The 26,363-nt window shown below is 41.3% G+C and overlaps 1 protein-coding gene across 1 annotated transcript in view; it reads right to left on the bottom strand.

Moving 5' to 3' along the window:
- The window catches only part of SPTBN1 (spectrin beta, non-erythrocytic 1), a 2,377,138-nt gene that overhangs the window by 357,883 nt on the left and 1,992,892 nt on the right, over nucleotides 1-26,363 (bottom strand). The window contains exon 30 of the mRNA XM_044055150.1: nucleotides 8,450-8,646. Coding sequence (XP_043911085.1) covers nucleotides 8,450-8,646 — 197 coding nt within the window. The remainder of the gene's footprint in view (nucleotides 1-8,449; nucleotides 8,647-26,363) is intronic.

Here is a 26,363-nt window from a genome sequence, read left to right as displayed (position 1 = left end):
CTCTTACCCTGGACTACTCCTGCAAATAAAGGGTCTGGATCTGGTTCTTCTGTACCTGTGCTAGGTACTGGAACAGCCCAGAAGGGTGTGTTTAACCCCCCCCCCCCAACAGTGGTTGGCAAAGCTAAACCAGAGGAACTCAGGTCTTTGGGCTGAGCATTTGCACCGACAGAATCATTAACCACAGGGTTTAGGCAATATATATATATATACATATATATATATATATATATATATATATATATATTTTTTTTTTTATTTTTTTTTTTTTTAAGGTGCCATAGTATTTGAATGGGAGAGTACCAGAGTGAGGATCCATCAAGTCAGGAGGGAGAGAACACCAGCCAGAATAAAGTGACTGGATAATGTATCACAGTAAGCACTTAAAGGTTTCTAGTAAGTATGTCCCCACACAACTAAATTCTGCTAAACTGTGCTATTATCTCCCCCAAAAAAGTTTAAATGTGGTCAGAATTATTTTACAACTGACAAATTAAAGAATTTCCATTATACAAAGTCTAAACACCAAAATAACCAACCTGCCAAATCAGTGTTAAAAATTAGCTTCACACACTTTAGCCACTGTAAACTACCATAAAATAATGTTTAATAGCAATTTAAACTATATTTTCTTATAAAAAATAATAAAATCTCCACTGTACATTCAAATAACTTAATTTGCGGTAAAATCAAGATCCAATGTTAAAAACAGAGGATGCTCACACTTATAGTAAATAACGCATAAATGTTAAATCCAAGTACTGCAATATTTTCCTATCAAAAGAAAGAAGAGTAACAACAGTAAAGACAGATCTCTAGTGTCCAACAGCACACATATACACTGCACTTCTGAGAGAAATACTAGAAATTTCCTCAAAAACAGTAAAACAAATATTTGTCAAAGACAGAAGCCATATGAACACTGCTACAATCAGAAATTCCCACAGAAATGACTGTAAACACTGAGAGAAATAAAATATCAAAATAAATTTATTTTTTAAATAAACATAAAATAGAAAGAGAACGATAAATCCAATAATATGAGAGGAAGGGGGTTCCCATGCTGGGCTTATCTGAGCAGCAGGAAAAATCATCACTATATCATTTGGAGAATCAGAGGACTTTCTTATTTGGATGGCAGAAAAAGACTGAACACACTTCCTGTGACAGCTAAATGCTTTCCTCTCAAGATATGCTCAGCCAATCAGCTGTCATAGGAAGAGAGGAGGTGGTGAGTCAGTACTGGGTTACCTTGACAGATAACCTAAAATGTCACTGAGGCAGTGGGAATGATGAACATAAACAAAGACTGATTGAGGGATAAACTGATACTTCTCTGGCCAGATGGAGATCCTCCTTAACAAGGAAGTAAAAGTTCACCTAGAGGATTTCCTAGTGACTGCCAAAAACCTCAGCAATGTGAGGAAAGACCCAGGGAAGATAAAGTGTGCTAAAAGAGAAGACACAACCTGAGGTGAAAATAACTTCTACCAATCTATGAGACCATTTCGTCACCTGGACCTGAATGGTTTCTGATACCTTCAGGGGGCATGAGTGCCTGAAACCAAAGACTTTTGGCCAAAAACTATTGACTGGACAGGACAGAGAGAGCAACTCAAGAAATACACAGGTAAACATTCTCCTATACAACAGAACCTGGTGCTGAAAGAAGATCCTGACGACAACTGCATTTTCCCTTGAAGCAAATATGATTAACTTCAGGTATGCCATACTCCAGAAAGAACATGTGTATTTGAGAATTCCTCAGACTCTGCTCTAGGAATGGATCTGAGATGAGAACCAGATCAGGATGTGCAATGCTACAAGGCAAGTGATTCCCTTTAGCCAGATATCATGCTAATATTCTGGCAGAATGATGAATTCAACTCACCTCTGTGGATATCTTAAAGGTCTGGAAGTCAGACCCTAAGAATAAATGTCTGCCTGAATACGATTTCCATAGGTATTGAAGGATGCTGCGTCAATGACCCTGATGATGAAAATAATGACTTCCCTGCACCATCTCTTGGGGAATAAGAACTGACAAAGCAAGATCTTCCCCAAAAAGGTACTGGTTACATAGCAGCAAAACTTGACTTTTTCCAGTGTACAGTTAACCAAAAGAACTGCAACCAAGGCAGGGCTCAAGATAGAGCTTCTACCATGGATTCTCTCAAAGGGGCCATGAGCAACTATGTGCGCAGCATGACAATACAATAAGACGCTTTTTTTTGTTAAGTCTCCATCATCGCGATCCTTGTAGCAGGGGAAAGGACAAATGACAGCTCCCTGTATTACAAGTCAGAATAACCTAGACTAAAACACAGGAAGCTCAAGCACTATTCTCAAATAATGGTATGCAAGCAAGCATCCATCATATCCAAAAAACAACATTCTGGACTGGATGAGTCATTACTCCCTACCTGGTGTAAATGAATGGTTTTCTGAAGTTGCAGAGGTCCAGGAAGGGCTGAACCAACATTCATGCAATCTGCTTTAGTGCAAAGTGACAAAAGCAGAAGTGTGTTGCCTGTTTTGTGGCTGAATCAGGCTCCACAGTCCCCTTGAGGAGATAAAAATGGTAATGTTCCAGACACTAAGCCCATAGAGGAGAGACATCCAGAAGTTCTAAAATACGGCCATTCTCAAATAGCTATAACGATGGCCTTTCCGATGAAAAAATACCGGGAAACATTGGCATTTTCAACTGGCACTTAAACATGCTGCAGTACTTTCTGCAAGATTCGCCTTATGGAGATTCAGAAGTAAGTCATATAGAAAGGAAAACTGCTAGATCTTTGGCTGGTAGTCTCTGCCTCTAAGGAGGTCTCCTCTTGGTGGGATGGACCAATTTAGCTGTGGAGGAATTGGCTGGAAAAGCACTGTACATTTCATCAAGACAGACAAGTCCTTTCTAGTGCTCAATAAAGAGGACCTCCCTCATTAAGGCTAACTTGATAATACTTGTTTTGAAGGGAGCAGACCCTTAGTCAAGCCACTCTGAGTGCATGCACTAATAGCTGCATCAGTGCAATCAAAGATATAGTAGGCTGGATGAAGCCTGACTGAAGATGATGAGCTAACAGTTAATTCTAGAGACTCCTTGAACAAGAACTGGGGAGCTGTGCCAGATTTTTAAATACTAGGCCCACAAAGGATGCCTGGGACTAGGACAGGTGAGAAAAAAATATCAGTTAACAGCTCTTAGGTCTAATGTGGCAAAGGAAAACATCCTTATGTCAACTAATTTCAAAGATTTCCTCTCCATCTGCCAGCCCAGTGGCATACAGTGATGAAGCAAGACTATGGCCAAGTGATCCCAGCTCAATTAGCCACAGAGCTGCCTGTTGGTGAAAAGAATGGGCATGCCGCATGACTCTTCTGATGGAATGGCCTATCCAAGTGTTTCTCTAGTGGAGCTCTGGTGGAGGCCAGAGCTCAGAAAGAGGATGCCAAGTTAGGGGAGGGTGGTGGAAGACACATTAGGTGTGGCTACTTTATGGGCCCAGGGAGGAGCACACAATCAGCCTACTCCCAATGCCCACTCAGCCTAACAATGATCCAGCACATGGGGAGGGTTTAGTGCTATAAAGAAAACCCCAGTATGGCCACAGTATGACAGCTCCAGCTTCCTAGCTACTCTCGTGTGTGAGGGATGCAAAGCCTACATGGTTGGGAGGTCATTCTTGTCCAGAAAGATGGGACCTGCCCTCAACAATGGAATTGACAGGGGAGTTCCCTAAGGTAATAGCACTGAGAAGAAGGAGTTATGGGGGAACCACGAGAGCCGAAGTTGGTGGTAAGCTGATACAAAAAAATGCCTTAGAGCTACTGAGTCCTCATCCACTTTACATGTGATAAGATGTTGGTGCCTCTAAGCCCTATGATGAGCTTCTCAAAAGAAGAGTCATCTGGGAGGAAAGATCATTTCCTTGTCTCAAAGCCTGGAAACTCAGTTCCTTCACATTCTTTATGAGGAGGATTATGACGGGAAAGAAGAAAACCCCCTAGCCCTACAACCTTAACAAGACTAAACAAAAGGCCAAGAAAAGTAGTAGCCCCTTGCTTGATGGTGCGAAAATGACTCATGCATGCCACCACTTTCTATATACCATACTATGTTCTTGTCTGACTGTAGCAGATGGGGATCAGGTCTCATCCAACCTTCGAGAGCTTTGACGGTGACAAATACTCCTCCTTCCTGTGGGCTCATTTTCATACACAAGAAAGAAAGAAAGAAAGGAAAACATAGGTGCACTCAAACTCACTACAGAAGAGTCTATTTTAATAAACTGATGGTGGGTTCAGTTTTTGTAAGGGACAATCCATGATGAGACTGATGGAAATCACCCACCATTCTACAACCTAGTGATATGGCTCTTACAGCAATAGCAAGTTCAAGAGGGCATTGTGACTGTACAGCCAGTGACACCTCACTGGCCACTACAACACACTCATTCTTGGATGAGTGAATACAGATGCAAAAATCACAAATGCCATACAGCCCAGAAAGTGCACAAATGCATCAGCCTGGACCATCCATTTTAACCTCTAATAGATTGCAAGAAGTCATGATTTCCTGGTCCTGTCTGTGGACAGAAGTGCAGAAGACTGCCCCATTACCCTTAAAAAGATGATCAGAAAGGGTATTTTCCACTTGAAAGTAGCCTGAGACCTGCAATTAAGAAGAATCTGGGGAAAAGCCACAACTGGGGGGGGGGGTCCTTGACGATGTACCAGGAGGAATCAATGAGACTCTCTAATATTTGCTTCCTCTTCTGCAAGACTTCCACCACAAACATGGAAGACAAGGGAGGACTTCACTCAAGAAGATGGCTTCCAGAAGAAACTGCATTACTTATCCTTAGAGAACAGTCTGAACCAAGCCATCAGGGACAGGCCCATCCCTGAATTTACTGCCTTGGCCATAGTACAGGGAAGTCAAAACCTGCAACAAATTCTGTGGAAGTCTACTGCGAAGGTCATCGTAAAGGTCTCTGCTAGAGTTCAATGGACTACAGAATCAGGAAGTTATGAAACCTTTACCAATATCTAGTCCACGAGCAAGGACTGTAAGTGGGATAGATAGCTAAGAGAACTGAGACTCAAAATGGCACATCCTCTTGACAACCACAGACAGAAGGCCAGAAACTGGTATTCTGGCAAAGTGCCTTGCATTTCATAAAAACAGGACCCAGTGCACATATATTCCAAGGGCAGCTGGCTGTCAGACTCTTGCTGTTCTCTACTTGCTAGATGAATACAAAATAGCAGTCTACTTCCAATGAACTGAAATCAGAGTTCACTGCACTTTTGTGAGTTTGGGAATGCGTTTCTCAGAACATATGGATTTAATGTGCTTGTAATTCTTCCTGAATATAAAGAATATGGTTCCCCTTCATATGATCGAATTTCTCTAAACTCTAAACCAGAATCTCGAATTTAGAGAAACTCGAACATATGAAAGGGACAAAAAAAAAAAACCCACCTTTCAAATGTTTTCGAAGGGGGCTTTGCCCCCATGCACCCCCCACACCCTCTTACTTAAATAAACCTACTCCGAGATCACACTACAGTGAAGGAAAGGGAAATCTCCCATTCCGCACTATATGCGTAAGCGCAAAACGGAAGATTTTCCATTCCTCCACTATAGTGCAGTCACAGAACATTCACATTTAAAATGCTAGGGTACAGGGGGACCTGGCCCCCTGCAATAAGGTAAGTTAACTTTTTATTTTTTAAACTTAAGGCTCCCATTCACAATTTTGAGTGAATGGAAGTTCGAGATTCTGGCCTCCAGATTATGAATTTCGAGCTTCTATCCATTCGATCTTGTGAAGGGGAACCAAAGAGTACTACTTACTGATGAGAAATGATATAAAGCAACACTTTCAGCAATAAGTGAAATAAATCCAGCTCCAGACAAGTGACAAGTGGTGTACCACAGGGTTCTGTCCTCGGATCACTCTTGTTTGGCATCTACTTCTCTGAAGTACAGGCCAACACTAAGGGACTCTGGCTAACAAAGTTCGCAGATGATTGCAAGTTGGCAGCCATTACTGCATCCCCAAATGATGTGGATATACTACAAAAGCGCCTTACAGAAACAGATGCCTGGTGCCAAAGCCATGGGCCCAAGCTAAATGCCAAAAAATGTATAGTTGTCCCATTTGGGAAAAAACACGTACCTGTGAACTACCACATAGGTGGCAGTAGTCTAAACACCGAAAGTGTGATAAGAGACCTAGGGACACAGGTGGACAGTGGTCTTACCTTTGATAACCACATAGCCACAACAGTTAGAAAATTCTTCTATGTGGTACACCTCTCATCACTAAGGGCTTTTCATCCAGAAAAAAGAAGGTCATTGTCCCTCTGTACTCATCCCTATTTAGCCCCATTATAGAATACAATGCCCTGTGTGGTATGTACCTCACAAGACATCTTCAACAACTAGAAAGGCTGCAGAAATACCTCACAAAAAGAATCACAGGCCTAAAGCAGATGCCTTATGCTGACCATCTAAAGAAACTCCAGCTATACTCTGTCACATATTGCCTACTGAGAGGCGATCTCTGCCTAACATGCAAGGCCGTGTCAAATCCACAGTTGTTGGACATGCTACACTTAATGAAATCCCAATCCCTCCGAGCCACACGCTCCAGGGATCTTAACCTTGTCATCACAATGAATAGAACATACTGGAGGTATAGGTTCCTGACCTAGAGACTCCTCATACTCTGGAATAGGCTGCCTATACAAGTCAAGCAGAGCGCCTCAATGGCCCTCTTCAAGAGGAACCTTGATGACTGGATGGGAGATAGGAAATTCACCCTGGGGATCTCATCAGTAGCCCTGCTAGACAGAGGTCCAGGAAAGTAAATATTTGTGGGAAGCAATAGCCAGGGAATCATTACGGCTAGGCTTGTATAGGCCCTAGGGCAGATAGCCTAGTACCTACCTAAGAACCTATGAACTAAAAATAAATAAATAAATATATGCCTACATATATTATTTTATAGCAAGAAATATGTTTTGCTGCATAGGTGATAAGCAATCATCATGTAGTACAGGTGATATCCATTTTATACAATAGTAAATTACTTTCACTGCAGTCATCCAGGCGTCCTGTCCCATACTTTATTGTACGTCATTCATTCTAACCACGTGTCACAAATTTTGTTATACCCGTAAATGATACATACACAAACAGCTGACAGTATCACTTTAAGAAACTATTCGACTAGAATAATTCCCAGATCACCACAACCTTGGTTTGTGTTAATTACCATCTTCTTCACTGAGACTTTCCTTGACTTGACTCATTTCCTCCAAAAGGTGGAATACAATGCCAGCTCTCTTGGTGTAAGGAAATAAAGCCCTAGCCCAGGAAACCAGAGCTTAACTAGCAGCTTGGTTGTCTGTTGGAGTTGGCAGGAGAAGGGCAAGAGTGAAGGGGATGAGGGGTGGGGCACATGTCCAGCTGCACAAAAAGTGCACTGGTTCCCCACTGGAGACTGGAGAAATGTACATAATGTGGCCCTCATAAGGGGCAGGGTCATCAGTGGACTTACATCATTGATGGCTTACGCTCATACACACCCTCCTGGAGTGCTTACAGAGAATGTAAGGAGAGATTAGGGCTAAGTAAGAAAATACCCATCAGTATGTACATATGATGGTCCCACTCTTTGTTTACCCATTCCTTGACCCAAGAACAAATGAGCTGTACATCTCTTGCTGGGTGAGAGAATGGATCATTAGGGTAGCTAAGAGGAGACAGTCTATGGTCATTGGAGGACACAAGAACACACACACACACACACACACACACACACACACACACACACACACACACACACACACACACACACACACACAAGCTTCAATATTTGTGTTAAACAAGGATGTATCCAAACAGAAGGAATAGGCTCAATCACAAGAAACGATACAAAAAAAAAACACAGGCATTAGCACAACATGGACAGCAACAAATGCATTAAGAAGAAATAACATATGCATGTAAAACATATGACTTTGCTGTAACTTGTACAGATTCATACATAATGACACAAACATCAGCATGCACAAAGAAAGTGATACAAGGGCAAATACTCTGATCACATACAATACATAGTATGCAAAACAAAAATTATATCCAGTAATACAAGCACAAGAAAACTATTTTCAAGTGAGGAAAGCAAGAGATTTGTCCAATTTTCAAATGTCCTTTCCCCAGCCACTAGATTAGTAACAACCTTCAAATCAAGGCAGGCTACAGAATCAATCTCACTAGCTGGAAAAAGGTCACTGAGGTCAAAGGATGAATACTAAAACCTAGTGAACTCTCTACCAGTACCACTTATGGACTGAATAAGCATTAAAGGCAAAAAGTAAAAAAAAAGCATAATTATGTGCTTTTCTTTAAATAAATTCCCAAAGTTCTTACTGTAGTTAAGCGTTCCAAAGCAGAAAATCTTTCATCCCAAGTAGCTGCTGACTTTTCAAATGCCTCGTGTCTCTTTATTAGTTTCTCCACCTCATCTACACTCTGACCAATCTCTCGACTTGACAGGTACGGTTCTTGTCCCAACAGCCAGGCTTCTGCAACACTGGCATCCCTTGAAAACTGATGAACTTCCAAAACTGAAAGAAGAAAAAGAAGGCTTTGTTAACAAAACAGTCACAGCCTTATCAAGTACATTAACAGCTTTAAAAAGGAACAAAGCAGTATGGAGGAAGTTGGCTTAGAGAAGCAGACAGAAGTGTGGGGAACTTGTACTACAGTACTGTACAAAGACGCATTCAACTACATACATTTTTGTACATAAGCATTTTGTTTGGTGCCTACCAGAGTGACTAAATTAGTTAAAATTATTACCCAAACTATTAGCACATACTTAACTTAAATACTCTACTAAGGTTGTAATGCTTGTAAAAAGACTTTTGGCTTTCAATACTTTTTAATAAAAAAATATTCACACTTACAAATTTAATATTACTAAACTAATACAGCATGAATTATAAGCTATGTAGGAACATATTTAGCCATCTTTGGTGTAACATCCAGTGAGGCTACACAAAGAAAAAAGGAACACCATTATCAAGTACATATACTAGCACTTTACTGACATTTCTGGCAGCATCTCAAAAATAAACACATTTAGCATCTTCAGTACTAGTCATTAGATAAAAAGGTGTACTTAAATAAAGAAGTACAGCTTTGTCATGTCACTTGCTTATAGGCTACACAACTAGAAACCAAAAGCAAATAACTTCCTCCAGGAGAAGCTATGTAAAGCCACATCTTCCTCAGTTTGAACAAACTGGAAAAGAAAACTACTCATTTTACAGGCAAAACAGAAGAGAAGCTTGGAAGTAATACACAAAAGAAATAAAAAGAACAAGTCACATAGAAGCCACCCTCCCCCAGTAGGCACATTATTATGTTATGGCAAGTTATCAAGTTATTGTTCTGTATCCATCAAGCACATCTCCCACAAAAACAGAACTCATGGAATGAATTACAAGCAACTTAGTAAAAGACAAAACTGTTTGGGATGATGAAAGCTATGTAAGCAAAGGCTGATGAGACAGTTCATGGACAACTGTATTCAGATGAAACAGCTCTAAACAGGTTTTGCCCCCTTTCCTTGTATTCACATAATCTGAAGAGGGATATTTACTCTTGCATGTGTTTGACATAATTTGAGTGGAGATCTGGCCAGAAATGCAACAACTATTCCAAAACAAAACCAAAACTAAGATTGCTAGGAAGGAGACAATGAAACACAGCCAAAGCTGAAGCATGATGTGCGTGGAAATGAAAGTGGTAATTCCTCTGTGTAACAACAACACACTCAAAAATAATTTCTACGGTGGTGGTTCTAGTAAAATACACCATAGCTAGCCCATCACCAGAACAACCACTACTTATAAAAAGGGACTTAGCAGCTGTACCCACCAGGAAGAAGTACAGAACTAACTCAGAAAAAAGCCACCCTGGTGGAATCACAAATGCAATAGGCTGTATAATAGAAGGAAAAAAATTAGGAGGTGCAGCACCCAGCAGGATAAAAGCACTCTCAAACTAAACAAACATCTCAGAGGACAAATAAAGTCTAGCAAAGCCAAATTTGAGGTGAATCTGGCCTCCCAGGCCAAGGACAACCACAAGACATTCTTTAGCTATGACCGCAACCTCAAAGGCAATACACAATTGTGTGCAGATCTCACTGTAAATGGAGCCACCTATACTGAGCCAGAAGATATAACAAACCTGCTGGCAGTTAAATTCAGCTCCAACTTTACACCTCTCTCCCCCTCAACCTTCCCTCAAGAAATATCATCTAATATAACTCCCCTGCTGTCACTAGGGAACAGGTCCTTAATGCTCTCTATAAGGTCAAGAACACTGCATCAATGGGCCGACACAATCACAGGATGCCTTCTAAATACCATGAAACATGACCTATCAGGGTTTCTGGAACTGCTATTTAACTACAGCCTCCAAGCAAGCTTTGTGCCGCATGAATGGAAAACAGCAACAGTCATCCCTCTGCACAAAGGTGGGCCATCTACAGACCCTGGAAACTACAGATCCACGAGTTTCACTATTCATACATGTAAAGCCATGGAAAGAATTATCATGGAAATGATCAATAGTGATGAAGTAAACCTCTAGACACTGGAGCTAACCCAGTTTGGTTTAGTCAAGAAGCAGATCATGCCTACTCAACCTGGTGGACTTCTTTGAGAAGGTTGCCAAAGCAATGGATGAGGGCAAAATGATTCACACTGGCTACCATGACCTGGCCAAGGCATTTGACACAATACCGGACGCGGGCATTGTTGACAAACTCAAAAGGTAATATACAAACTCATATGTCGCCCGATGTATAGCCAACTGGTTCACAGGACCCAGGAAGTTTGACTGGGGGAGTCCACCTCTGCAGAGTGGCCATTCACAAGTGGAGTTCCTCAGGGATCAGTCCTTTGACCGCTCCTTTTTGGCATTTACTTCTCTGAAGTCAAAGTCAATATCAGTGGTCTTTGGCTGACTAAATTTGCATATGACTGCAAATTAGGAGCTGTCACTGAATCCCACACTGACACAAATGTTCTCCAGAAGGGGCTGATACAGACAAACAACTGGTGTCAGAGCCATGGACTAAAACTAAATGCCAAGAAATGCAGAATAGTATCCTTTGGGAAGTCATCCACCTCTGGTAACTATCATATTGATAACACACCCCTTACAGTTGACCCAGTAGTCAGGGACTTAGGGACACACATAGTAATTTAGCTTTTGACCATCACATGTCTACAGTAGTGAGGAAATCCTTCTATGTTGCGCAACTTATAAACAAATGTATGGCATTTAAGTCCAAGGAAGTCATCGTTCCACTGTATTCGGTATTCATCAGACGTATTATTGAGTACAATACCCCCTTTGGTATGTACCTTACCAGGCATATCTAACAATTGGATTGTCCACAGAAGTTCCTCACTAAAAGAATACAGGGAGTAAGTAAAATGTCCTATGCAGACTGTTTCAAGGCTCTATCCCTGTATTCTGTCTCCTACAGGCTTTTGAGGGTAGGACAGCAGCTGACACAACATGTACTATGTCTACACCTGTAAATGGTTCATCTCCCAAGGCCCTGGCTTGTGAATGTTTCATCCCCCAAGCCCCTGCTTACACTCATCACAAATATCAGAACTTGTCAGAGATTTGGGATGCATGGCAAGGCTTAAAAAGGCCCTTGTGATCATTAGCCTAGTAAACACCTATGAACCTATAAAAAATGCTACATTTGTTAGGCAGTTAGAACACAGGATTAAGGCTATTAGCCGTTAATGAACTTCTTCCTGTAGTTGAGGGTTTGATTCTATCAGTCTCTTGTTTGCTTACTGTGTGATTCAATAAGTTATTTAACCAAATAGTGCTTCTGGGCTGAATCTGAAAAATGTGTCCATGGGAATCAGTGCTTTACCCCAAAATAAATACAAATAAAAAAAACAATTCTACATAAGGTTTCTGAAAACATCTCATTCAGCAGTCAATATAAGCAGAATGGACTGATATCCCACAGCAGAATTTTAAATAACCTGTACTCTTCCCTTCTAATTTCCCTCAAATAAAGACAATGCGAGCCTTCATCTTGAAAATAAGTGTGACCTCCCTTTCTCCTCCTTTTTTCTACAATATTTTAACTCACAAAATCAAGCTTACGGCAAAGAGCTCCATGCAAATATACATGGTGAAAGCTCATTAACTAGCATATGGAAAAATTAAAACCTTCTATTAGTGCTAACTTATATGTGACCTACACTTAAGGGTACTATAACAAGTGTGTGGATAGGAAAACACATTTCTACATTATATGCATTTACTGTAGCAGAATGATGAGCAAGGATTCATACAGCCTTATGTCAGCAGTTACAGCCTAAGGATGGCAGGTATGAGGTTGAACAAGGAATGCTATAAACAAGTAGAATGTACAGAGTGATAGGGACCTGCATGTGTCACGGGACTAGCTGGGCATGGGTGTCCTTGTGAGACATGGAAGTATATGTGCTTGCACCAGTGAAGCATCAGAAAGTAGGTACACAAGAGTGGAGATCTGACTGAAGAGCCATGCTTTACAATCAACACCATCAGACGTGCTTAATAAAACAGTCATATAAAAGACACTGACAGTCAAGCAAAGGCAACTAACAGTGGCAGGACAAGGCAGAGCGGTACTGCTTAAGTAGAGGCAGTCACTCAACATCTTTCTTCACTGAGTCACAATAAATGCCCTCATCTGAAATTAGGAAATAAAACAAATGAGGGTGGAGAACAAGCCATTATCAATAAAGCAAAAATCCTTGGATGAGCAACAAAGCCAAAAGGCAAACAACGAAATCGGCATTAGGCAAGAAAGGAAACTGCTGAGTTGCTGGTGACAAAAACCTTTGTACTAAGCCAATGAAAGGCGGATAAGGCAATCTAGATCCATATGAGGAGTCGAATGACACAGAAAATGTCTCTTTCTAATATGCAAAACAAACAGAAATGCATAGCTGTTAGAGCAAACTGGCTATAACAGTAGATGCACACATACTACGTTCACTGCTGCTACACTACAGAGTTGCAGAGATTGTACAGACATCCCCAGATTGAAACTGGATTCTTCTAGCTCAAAAGGAAAAGAAACAGTTTTTGCCATATTTCATGGTATTTTTAGTTCTTTTTTTTTTTGGATGTTTGCTCTGGATAGTGGCACTTACTGCCCTTGGTCTTCAGATCGTCAAGCCCTTGAGGACCTATGCCTAAATTGTCTGTATGTTAAATAATACACTGAGACACTGAAAATAACCAGACTGGCAATACAAAAGAATGCTGATGATTAAAACTGCATCCTTCTTTTTTGTGAGTTATACATACAAAAATTGGAAAGACGTTTCATCTTCCTTCCTTCTAAGAGATTTTGATTAGTGAAGGCTGAAAATATGGTGCAAAAGAGAGGGATTCTATACTGCAGTATAAAAACAAACACTGGCACCAGGGAAAACCAACAAACTAAGAACAATACTTCCCTTGTAGTTCACGTTTCTCAACCTCTTAGCAAAAAAAATCGTGACAAAGCCAAAACTAATGGGGGAACAAAGCTCCTAAAATAGGGACACATTTTAAATACTGCTCTTATAAACTTAGAATGTTGCTAAAATAAAAGGTCTTGTGTTACCATACATTTTCTGAAGGATATGAAGTCTGAAACTCAAATGACTGTCATTATTTAGTGAATTTAGTCCTCACTGATTTGCCACAAACAATCATACATTTTAAGAGGAACAGAACAAAAATATGAGGCAAAAATCTGAACATTTTGCGAAAATATGTACAGTTGAGAGGTGTGTCACTCGAGGCAACAAAATGACAGCCACACTGGTCAAATTTCAAACTGAATCCACACAGTTTATTAAGCACTTTTCTTTTGCTCTAATGCAGAAACTTCATCAGAATAAAAACACAACTAGCCAGTTTTTCAGTTTCAGCACTCAAATCTGTTTCTTTGAGCTCAGCACTTGTTCAGAACTCGTAAGCACACATAAGCTACAAATTACTACAGCACTCAACTTTCTCACTTGTCTAGAGGAAAGCAGTTTTTAGTACTTACTAAATAAGCACCTATACAGGCATGTCTAAGGGTCAGCGTCCGGTGTTTTCTCCTGCCTACTTGATGAATCTGGGCATCTTGGGGCAATGCAGCAATTGCCTCATGTACGCAGACAACTCTCTCCTCCTACCACCTAACACTACAACCTGGGAGAGATGCACTTATATAGCCAAACTGGAAGCAAAGCTCTCTTCGCCCAACACTGGACTAGACAGTCAAGAGGAGAAGGTAAACACTTGCAACACACTCATCACATAGTCCCTCAAAACCTACACCACCAAAACACACACACACAAACTCAAAACACACACCTACATTCGCGGAGGCTCTCTCAATAAAAACCTGCCCAAGCAACGAGGACCTCCAAAGCAGAAATGCAAGCAAACTCCACTCTCCAACACAACCCAAATGACACATAGCCCACAAACTTAGTGTGCCACTCAACCACAGCCCATAAGGCATAACAACGTACCCACACTCTAGTCATAGGTGACTGTATAGTCAGGTACATTGATTTTCCACTCACCAGGCTAAACAAGGAGAAAGTTACTGTCAGCTGCCTGTTGGGTGCCAGGATCAGCCACAACACACACACTCAGGTCACTCCACAACAAGTACAACTAGGACTCTGTCATTGTCCATGTTGGTGTGAATGACACGAGACGTACCTCCCTGGACTACATGAAAAGAGACATGGAGGAGCTCTCTGATCTTGTAGCCCATGCAGGTATGACCCTAGCCCTGAGTAGCATCCTGCCATCACCAAGAATGATACCACAAGTACAAGGACAAAATGATTGACTTCAACAATTGACTAAGCTTCTGGTGTCATTCTAAGGGGATCCAATATTTGTCTGCCTGGGATGACATGATTGACAGACCATGATGCTTTGCCAGAGATGGCCTGCACTTGTCGCCCTTGGGATTCCAGATACTGGCCAAGGCTCTTGCCACCCTTATAGTACCTTTTTTAGGCAAGGTTCAAATGACAAATTCACCACCGTAACAGGTACAAGCAAAATCTGAGGGTAATGCTACTCAATGCTAGAAGTCTAAAGCTCAAAATGCACTCACTTGAGGTGCTGCTTAACATGGAGAACATCAACATTTGTGCAGTGACAGAGACCTGGTTCAAAACTCCAGAGAGCACCCCTGCATTACCAGGCTATAATTCATACAACACCTTTCGACCACCTAACCCGGACAGAAGCACTAAAGGCGGAGGCGTGTCCATATTTATTAAGGATATGCACACTTCCAGGCTAGTTGCACAGCATAATGCATCAGAGATTATCCAAGTACAACTAACTCTGGGCAAGACCGCAATCCAAATTGTAGCTAGCTACAGACCCCCCACTATGCCCCAGGATTCCCACTCCTCATTTCTTGATACACTGGAAAATATTAGGGTACAACCCAACACCCTAATAATGGGCGATTTCAACTACCCCATCATTAAGTGGGAAAACTACTCATGTACCAACTCTTTTGTTCAACGTTTTCTGGAATTCAAAAATTCCAACACCTTGGATCAACTTATTCACACCCCCACCAGGGGCAGCAATATCCTAGACCTGGTCATTACCAACATGGGTGACCGGTGTTACACACCAGAGGTCAATTCCTCGTTGGTCAGATCCGACCACAAGCTAATCACCCTAGACATCCACATGCAGCCCCCACCCCCCATTAGGAAAACCACCGTAAAAAACTTCTCCAAAGCCAGCTTCACACTTCTTAAGACAGAAGTGGCAAACTTCATGACACCCATGCAGACGGACAATAGAGGTAAGACTGCTGAATCCTACACAAATGCACTTTATAAGCACTTACACGAGTGCATGGATCGTGCTATCCCTAACAGAACCAAGATGCTATCCTCCAAAAAAAGGAAGCCAATCTGGTGGTCCTCTGCCATAAACAAACTCTACAACAGAAGAAAGAAACTATTGCAAAAAAGAGTAAAATTCCATGACTGGAGGGACTTCCAGGTCAGCCTCAGTAAGAAGCTGAGATCCTTCATAAAATCCTCCAAAGCTAGTTACTAAAACAAAATTGCCACTGACTCTAAAGACAACCACAAAGCATTCTATAGCTATGTCAAGAATCTCAATGGCAACACTCAGATCTGCTCTGAGTTGCAGCACAATGGTAGTAAATATACAGAACCAACTGATACTGCCAACATCCTGGAAGATAGGTTCATTGCTAACTTTACCCCTCTCACCCCCTAGAGGGCTTATCTCTATACCGGAAGAATGCAAAGTTCCTGTAATCACGGCTGCACAGGTAAAAAAAAAACACTCTCCAAAGCCAAGAACACAGGAGCCATGGTACAATGTGCTTAAATCTCTTAACACTACGTGGAAATGTTATAATACGTATAATTGTCTATAAAACCTCAAGAATACCACATTATGCTAAAACATTATAAATCCAAACCAATAAAATGTGTATGTTCAACAATTATACTTCATTATACTTCCAAGTGTTTTAACTTGAATAAACAGTTGATGGAACATACCTCATTCAAACCAGGGTATTTTGTAACATTGAGCTTCAACTGCCACTTCAATTCTCTTTTATTAAGATGTTTGTCTGTGACATATCCCCTATGATCTTCTTTCATTTGCTTCAGAACACTAAATTTAAAGGAATGAGATAGCTGATCCATCAAGTGCCTAGCAAGAGCATTTTCTGTATTATTTTTCTTAATATCCGAAAGGTGTTTATATACTTTCTTTACATCTTCTGCTAGTTTTACCCATGTAAAAAGCTGCACATCCTGTGCAAATAGCTATATAGGTAACTTGGGAAGAGTCACAGGTGACTATACTGCAGTAGTGTTCCTACTACTTGAATATCTACTGTTATAGTGAGACTACTCACACAAACGTACTATGTTCACTGTAAAGATCCCTGCTGCAGTACTACTACTCAGCCATGGGAAGAGCACTAAGACAGTTAACTGCCCTGATGGGATGATGGCTGTCATAACTTCTCCTGCAGATCTGTACCTGCAAACCTTGAACTGCTGGCTGTAGATCCAGCCAAACAGTGTCTCACTAACTTCCTGAGCTGATGCATTCTTGAAGAAGGTTGTTGTGGCAGCTGCTGCCTTGGCTGAATGTGCTCTCATACAACTGACTCCCCAGAATGTCTCCACTACCTTCATAACAGAATGATACACAGCTGAATATCCACATATAGGATTTGTTTAGATAATGGCCTACTCTCCTCACCTGGCAATGAACATACAGACACTGCCTGAAATCCTGTGTTCCAGACACAGAGTACCTGAACTGCCTTTGTACGTCCAACAAATGCAATATCTTGTACCATGACTTTTGTGGGTTACAACAGATGACAAGGAGTTGAATAACTTAAAGTGCCAGCTAAGCAATTATTTTAGGCATGAAGAAAGGGCTGTCCGTTGGACTCATCTATTTTTATGGAAGAATGTATGGGTTCCTGCAGTTCAGAGATCCTTCTAGCTGAAGTGACAGAACTAACAATGTTTTCTAAGGGGTGCCAAAGGGTCAGAGTTATTTTCTTAGTCACAGAGTTATGGTTCCATGAAGAAAGCAACATCTTCCTTGAAGGATTAAGGCACAAGCCCCCCCTGGCAAACAGTTTAATCTCACTGTGGCAGGACAAGGCAGAGGTCAAGAACAGGTATACTGCAATGGTCAAAAAGTGAGCCTTAATGGCAGTATAGGAGAAGACACTTTGAAAATGTTCTGCTAAGTACTACAAAGGTAAAGGTAATTATACTTGCCCCTACTGAAAAACATACTTCCAATAAAGTTTCATTTTCCAGCTGTGGAAATATATTGTAATAGGAAATAGCTTACTACTAGATAATCATTTTTATTTTCTATTTTGATTTTGATATATTTAAGCAAAATGATGAAATATTAATTTGTGTAAGTTGGTCTTTGGTTTTATATTAATTTGTGTAACTTGGCCTTTGGTGTCAAGTAAAGGTTTTGGTAAAAAATATATGAATAAAGACTTAAATGTGACTTGCCATTAGCCATGTACCTGAAAGAAAACCATCGTCTTTCAGAGATATGAGAGTTCCTAGTGATTTCCTTGTAGTTCAAGGGGTTAGAAAACTTGATATGGGTCATGCGTTCATAGCTCATCAAGTCACCAAATAGCTTAGTAAGTACCGATGAACCTACTTTCGTACAAAAAAATTTAAGGGCTGAAAACTGCCACAGCAATGTAAGGCTTCTTAAGATCCTCAGCAGATCAATAGCTTGTTGCTGAATTGTATGAGATCATCCAGGCTGCAAAGGTGAAGCTGGCAAGCCATGGGTGAACTGGCAATCCTTTCTCCTACGTCAGATACTTGCAAAACTGTGGAATAAACACTGTCACTGCCCCCCCCCCCCCAAGCTGCATTAGCTTCGAAAACCATGGTTATTTTAACCATAAGGGGGCTAACCAGGATGAGCTTGGCCTTATCTCTTTTGGAGGACACTGCCAATCAGGGAAGGGGATGAATCCCCCTTATACATGAAACTATACCACTGCTCACAGTCTTGTATGCATACCTAAAACAGAACTGACTTATCTGACAGTTGTGCTCCAGAGAATAGGTCCACCACTGGGCGCACACAAGTCTCAATGACAGGATGGAGCACTTCAAGATCCAGTTTCCAGTCCTGTTTATTGGAAGTGGATCTACTCAATTTGCCCATTAACCAGATGTGGTCCAAAGGGATGTAGAAGGCCAGCAGGGGAAGCACTTGAGAAGCTGTTTCGCCAGCCACTACAGCAAGTCTACAAAGCTGGCAAGAATGGCTCATCCATTCCTTGTTTAGGTTCCATGGTGCTGTCTGTAATTCATTTCAAGGTTCCCCAAATGTCAAATTGCCTTGAAAATTCTCAGGGACAGGATCAAGGATATACAGTGGATATAAAAATGTACACACCTCTGTTAAAATACCAGGTTTTTGAGATATAAAAAAATGAGACCACAATAAATCATTTCAAAACTTTTCCCACCTTTAATGTGACCTATAACCCGTACAATTCAATTGAAAAACAAACAAATCTGTTAGGGGAAAAAATATATAAAAAAAAAATGTGTAATAAGCTGGTTGCTTAAGTGTGCACACCCTTAAACTAATACTTTGTTGAAGCACCTTTTGCTTTAATTACAACATTCACTCTTCTTGGGTACACACCTGCCATCAATTAAATAAACTCTGATTAACCCCAGATACAGTTCAGCTGTCCTAGTAGGACTTTCCTGACATTTACTTGGTTACCTGCTACAGCAAAGGTCATGATTGACAGACAGCTTACAAAGCATCAAAGGGATCTCGTTGTTGAAAGGTATCAGTCAGGAGAAGGGTACATAAAATTTCCACAGCATTGGATATACTATGGAATACGCTGAAGACAGTCATCAAAAAGTGGAGAAAACATGGGACAACAGTAACGCTGCAAAGAACTGGACATCCCTCCAAAATTCATGAAAAGACAATATGAAAACTGGTCAGGGAGACTGCCAAGGGACCTACAGCAACACTGATGGAGCTGCAGGAATTTTTGGCAGATACTGGTTGTGTACTACATGTGACAACAATTTCCCGTATTCTCCATATGTCTGGTCTATGGGATAGGGTTACAAGATGGAAGCCTTTTCTTACACAAAAAAACATCCAGGCCTGGTTAAAATCTGCAAAACAATACATCATGTCTCTCAAAAGCATGTGGGAAAATGTTATGGTCTGATGAGACCAAGGTTGAACATTTTGTTCACAATTCCAAAAGGTACGTTTGGTGCAAAAACAACACTTCGTATCACCAAAAGAACACCATCCCCACGGTGAAGCATGGTGGTGGCAGTATCCCGCTTTCGGGTTGTTTTTCTTCAGCTGGACCTGGGGCTTTAGTCAAGGTGGAGGGAATTATGAACAGTTCCAAATACCAGTCACTTTTGGCCCAAAACCTTCAGGCATCTGCTAGAAAGCTGAAGATGAAGACAAATTTCACCTTTCAACACGACAATGACCCCAAGCATACATCCAAATCAACAAAAGAATGGCTTCACTAGAATAAAATTAAAGTTTTGGAGTGGTCTAGCCAAAGCCCAGATCTAAATCTAATAGAAAATCTGTGGGGTGACCTGAAAAGGGCTGTGCATAAGACATGCCCTCACAATCTGACAGATCTGGGGTTCTTTTGCAAGGAAGAGTAGGCAAATATTGCCAAGTCAAGATGTGCCATGCTGATAGGCTCCTACCTAAGAAGACTGAATCTAAATCAAAAGGTGCTTCAACAAAGTATTAGTTTAGGGGTGTGCACACTTATGCAACCAGCTTATTGTACGTTTTTTTATTTTTATATTTTTTCCCCTAACAGATCTGTTTGTTTTTCAGCTGAATTGTACAAGTTACAGGTCACATTACAGGTGGGAAAAGTTTTGAAATAATTTATTGTGGTCTCATTTTTTATATCACAAAAACCTGGCATTTTAACAGGGGTGTATACACACTTTTTATATCCACTGTATATTTCTTTATACTGATGCGCTTGTTTACCACTGATGTAGTCCAAACCTCCTGCACCTCAAACATGTTTGGTGTGAGTTTCTCTTCTACATCAGGTCAAAGTATCCAATGTGAGGGACTCAGCACCCAAAGAAACACAATGCTTCTCATTTGATAAGCTCAAGATGTGAACAAGATCAAAGGTCATAGTCTGTTCCATAGCTGACAGTTTTGTTCCCACATGGTTCCTATTTACTACTGAACTTTCCTCAAGCACAGCCTTGCCAGTGGTACCCATCAGGATGGAAGCTAATGTGTAGCCTGTAAGTATGTCATTTTCAACTTTTTCACCTTCAGAAATCTGTTCAGCTATGATAGGTATAAACACCTTCCAAGAGAAATCCTTTCTGGTACAACGAGGAACCTGGAGTAGAAACCCTTTCCTTGTTCTTCTACAGGGAACTTTCTCACCCTGCACCGCAAAATCTGTGAGGAGATCTTGCAAGTTCCACCTCATGAGAGGGGATAGGGGGCCTCCCAAAGAAGAGAGGAGGGACTCCAAATTCTACATAGTAGACTTTGGAGACATTCCAAAGTCTACTATGTATCCTAAGGACACTCCCTTACATACTTAGCTGTTGTAAGAAAATATCAATTTTCTTTGATGAGAGAGAGATGTTCCCACCCAAACTATGCAGAGGGGTGTTGAGAGGGCCAGGAAGAAGGGAAGGAGAGAGGGATCAGACTTACTTCTCCTCTTACCCTGCTGTCTCCTCTCCAGGAAGGCCTGCTTTTGCATAAACAGGTCAGCCATGGATTGTTTTCAGAATAAGGATCACTATTTTGTAGAGTATTTGCAGCTGTACTTGTGAAGGATGTATTAGCTGATCAATGGTACTTTCGGCAAGTGCCAAGAGACAAAGGGAATTTGGGAGGAACATCTTTCACCAACAGTGGAATTCTCGTTTTGTGCCACTGGTGTGCAATCTCACAGTATGTACATTTAAGTCTGGGAGGCTGTCTTCCCACATGGGAGCAGATGGGCTTCCTGCTTCCAAAAATAAAATTACCTCTCAGGCTTGCCAGAAGTTGTTTGACTGCTGCATTTTTTTGGATCGATCTGCGGATCGATCTGCACTCGATGAGTTGTCAATCAACAAATCCATTTGGGAAGTGAAAGTTGAAACAGACATCACAATTTTGCTCTTTTCATCCAGCTTTTTTAATGCTTCCTGAGAAGGTTCCAATATTTTTTTTGCTCAAAGGAGCATCCGACAGCTGACCTTAATGTCATTTGGCAGTAGCTAGATCCTAAGTCAAGTATGCCTATAGCCAGTGGCCACACTTTACAACTATTTATTTATTTTACATTTGTTTACCGGGAAAGTCCGACTGGAACGAGGTCCATTTACAGCAGAGGCCCGGGGAGAAAAGCTCCTCATCAAACAATATGTACAGTGGTAAATGTACAATCAAAAAAGATATATCATACAATGGCTTGTTCCAAGCAAGCTTAATTTACACATAGTAGACTCTGGATGGCAGTATTTGGGAGAAAAGGCTCACATTAACTGATTCGATCAAGAGACACATCACATAAGACGTAATAATTTACACATAGTAGGCCCTGTATGGGAGTATTTGAGTACTGTATAATAGAGATAGTAAGCAGTGAGGAAAGGAAGGTAGCAAGAATTGGAGGACAGCAGGAAAGCATTTATGTGATGCAAGGACAGAGCCAGGATTGCAAGAGGTGTGACTTAAGTAACTTTTTGAACAGTGAGATAGATGGTGCTGAAGAGATATTTTGGAGGAGGTTATTCCATTTCCTAACGATGGTATGAGAGAAGAGAGCTTTCCCTGCAGTATTGTTGGCTTTGGATATACAGAGCAGGGTTTTGTTGAATGAGCATAGAGGATGGTTTGCTGAATATTGGTTTAGTAGTTGGTTTAGGGCTGGAGTTTTGTTGGGATTCTTTAGTATGCTGAAGGTGTGCACTAGTTGGTAGTAACCAATTAATTGAGGGAGTTCTAACCACTGTAGCTCCTTTACCGCAAGACAGTGATGGCTTCTAAAAGTGGAGTTATTGGCGAATTTTGCAATTTTATTGTAACATGATTCTAGTATGTTTAGGTCTGTTTTCCTGATGTGGGTCAGGATTGGTGATGCATACATTAGGGTAGACAAAAGGTGGGTTTGGGCTAGGGTCTTCTAGAATCAATTGCTTCAGAGTCACCTTAAATAACATGCTTTCCAAGTCTGGACATGGTCAGCATGCAATTCCTACCTCTCAGTAACTTATCAGAGATATCCTCTGCCACATCTTTTACCTGCTTCAGGATATCAGCTTGATATCTTTTGAAAGGCTGGCAATTTAAAATATTAATGCCAAGGTGATTAAAGTATATAATTTTTCCAAAGCAGTCCAACAATCCACTCATCATTACAGAAAGCTTCTAAGCCAAGCACCAACTTCAATCCACTAGCTTCACACCCAGGGATGCCACTGCTGGGTCAGCCAGAGGATTTATAAGCAGGAACTGACAGGTGTCCAGCCTTCTATAGGACATGCCTGGCTTCTTAGGTGCTGCACATTGTCAATGAGAATTTAGAGACACTGCCTCAAACGAGTCTCTGAAAAACTAAAAAACAGAGGGGAAAGCCAAAGGCCTTGGTTCGTCTATCCTGAGGAGGTCCAGCCACCTTTCGCAAGACTTCAAAACATACTTTTGCTCTCCATTAGAAAAATTTCTCTTTTTACATGTCTACCTAAAAAGAATAGCTCTGGTGGAAAGCTCACATAGCATCCTCATCATCTGTACCACAACCTAGTGGTTAGGAAATCTATGTCTTATGAGCCACCGCTGGTGGTGTAAAGGGCCATGACTACAGTCCAGGTGATAAAAGTTAAATTAGTGCCTCAAGGTCTGACAACTTCAGGGAGGGTAGCGATGAGTGTTGTGCATATTATGGTGGGAAGAGCAGATCACAGCATGATACACACTGCCGCAATCCCTTGAAAGAGGGACAGCAATACAAACACGAGGCCTGAGTGCAGGCATTAAGCCCAGGAAGCCATCACCTGCTGGTAGGCTACACCTTGGACGTGCAGAAGGGTGCACTGCAATCAGAAGGCTGTAGGGGCTTCTGAGGTGATTCAGACCACAAAACCCCTGACAAGGGGCAGGCAGGATAGGTCATTAAAATGTCCCTACTGCTGAAATGCCACAGAAAGCATGAAGCACCCTCATGGCTGCCTAAATAATTCTCTCTCTATACAGCTGTTGATCTGAACCTAAGAAAAATTTCCACTTAAATGAACAGCTGAGCCTTGTCCAGTTGGTGAGAGGCATGACAGCTGGTAAGCACATGGGGGGGAATACACAGAGAAAAAAAGTCTGTCTTGTAAGCTAGATCCTCCTCAACTAAGGCTGAATCTGAAGAGTCAGTCAGGCAAATGGAGGGGAATATCCTTGCCTTTACTGAGGTATCCAATCTGAAGGTCAAGGGGGGGTGGCCTGTGTTTTAATTCTGTGTAAAACAACCATGTGCTCCAACAAAACTTCTATACTTGGCTTTGGCAGAAAATGGGACAAGTTTTGGTATGGGGACCTTCAGGCCTAAACCATTAGCCTCATCTCTCTGTCAAGTAGGCTTCGGTACTCAGATTGACAGATAATAGAGCTCTCTGAAATTTCCTCACCAGCAGGGTAGGAATGTAATATGTTCTGGCCAAACCCTCTGATGATGCAGCCAAAAAAAGTCAAAAATCAGACATCTGCTGCAGGTGCTTACAAACTAATCTCTAACCTGAAGGCTTTGCTCAGTTCATGACAGGGCTGGTTACTAGCTGATGGCTGGATGCCACTGTATGTCTCCTTAGTGAATAACACAGATAGGGATACTAATGAAGAAGAAGGCCAATGGGACAGACATTGTGATGCCCTTCTGGGTCTGGCACTCTAGGACCTCAGCAAGACTGATGGGACTGCAAAAGCCTCATCACAGCCTGTCCACGAGGTCTTTCACTAAAACTTTTTTTCAAATTTTCCATCTTCTAAGTCTGTGCTTTACAGGTGACAGCTTTGAACTTGTGGCAACCAAACAATGGTTCTGCAGTAGTGGGAAGAGCTGATGTCTCTGCTAACACCAAGACAACTTTGTGCTCAAGAAAGGTCCCTAAATTCCTAGCCTAGATCTTTTTACTAAAGGTGGTGCAGTATTTGAGGAAGAAATATCATACATTTTTCTCAAACAAAAAGGAGCTGTGGATGGTAGCTTCTTGGAATAACCTGTTCTTCTGCAGACACACTCGTCTGTTACTTTTTTCAGGGGATATCATAAACCACAGAAATACAAACACTCAATTCAGGGTCAACAGAATGCATAGCATAAATAGGACATCTCAGTGTTGCGGAATATTCTGAGGTAGTTCTGTTTTTTTTTTTTTGGGAGAAGTATAAAATTAATGAAGATAAAACAAAGGCTATAGGTATTAAAATATATGCCCACACATAAATTGGCCCAGCAATACCCATACTTATGGAGACATGATAAAATGAAGTATTCAGGAGTAAAGATTAAAAAGGATTCCATTATGGCAGCTAAGGCTATGTGGGAAGAGAATACTGAAGATCTTGCTTATGGATATGAATAGCAAAAATACAAGCAGTAAAAATGTTTTGGGGCCCTTTAGTGTTACACACAGGTCAAACATATTTTTATCAACCAGAGAAGTGGTGGTTGTAATTAATAAAGAGTTGAAAAATGTTATTTGGAAGGTGAACAGGGCAAGAATCGAGTGGGATAAGCTGATCCTCCCAACAGAACAAGGACGTTTACAGGATTACCTGATTTGAAGAGATATTTCAAAGCTACACATTTAAGGCTCTTCTACATAACACAAGCAAAAAGCTACAATCCAAAGTGGAAAGGGACGATGATGAAGCGGGGGGGGGGGGGGGGTAATTGAAGAAATATGGAAAGAATGGGATTGTGGATGTAGATCCTCAAGGAGAATAACTGTCATGCAGAATACTGTATTCATAAAGTAGCAGAAAGTATGCCAAGAACTAAGCCAACATGGGAATGGAGAAAGGAGATTCTGCAGATAGGGATTAACTGCAATTACAGGTACAGAAAATTGAAAATAGAGGGCTGGAACTTACTGGAGGAAAAAGGAAAAGGAACCCAGGTACTGCGAGCACAATTAAAGAAGGAAAGGTAACAGAATGGGAAGAGGCCAAGAAGACATTTGGATTGCAGGCTAGTGACTGCTTTCCCCATCAGGGACTGATATCAGAATATACACAAAGAGAAAGGAATAGGGGAATACTAAATGAAAGACCTGCACTGGTTGAGCTTTTAACTGAATCCAGAACAGAAGCTGATGTTAAAAAAGACAATCAGTAGGGCATATAAAATACTGCACAATAGCTATAGGAATTACTCAGTAGCAGAGGGCGGCCACGGTGGTGCAGTGGTTAGCATTGTTGCCTCACAGCAAGAGGTTCTCCGGTTCGATCCTCAGGCTGGGGTGCCTTCTGTGTGGAGTCTGCATGTCTCCCTGTGGTTGCGTGGGTTTCCTCCGGGTGCTCCGGTTTCCTCCCACATCCCAAAGACATGCTGTAGGTGGATTGGACATTCTAAATTGGCCCTAGGTGTGAGTGTGTGCATGTGTGTGCCTTC

This window comes from Protopterus annectens, chromosome 1.part2, assembly GCF_019279795.1.
Source record: "Protopterus annectens isolate FY-2018-M chromosome 1.part2, PAN1.0, whole genome shotgun sequence".
Taxonomy (NCBI): domain Eukaryota; kingdom Metazoa; phylum Chordata; order Ceratodontiformes; family Protopteridae; genus Protopterus; species Protopterus annectens.
This window is presented reverse-complemented; position numbering and strand designations above follow the sequence as displayed.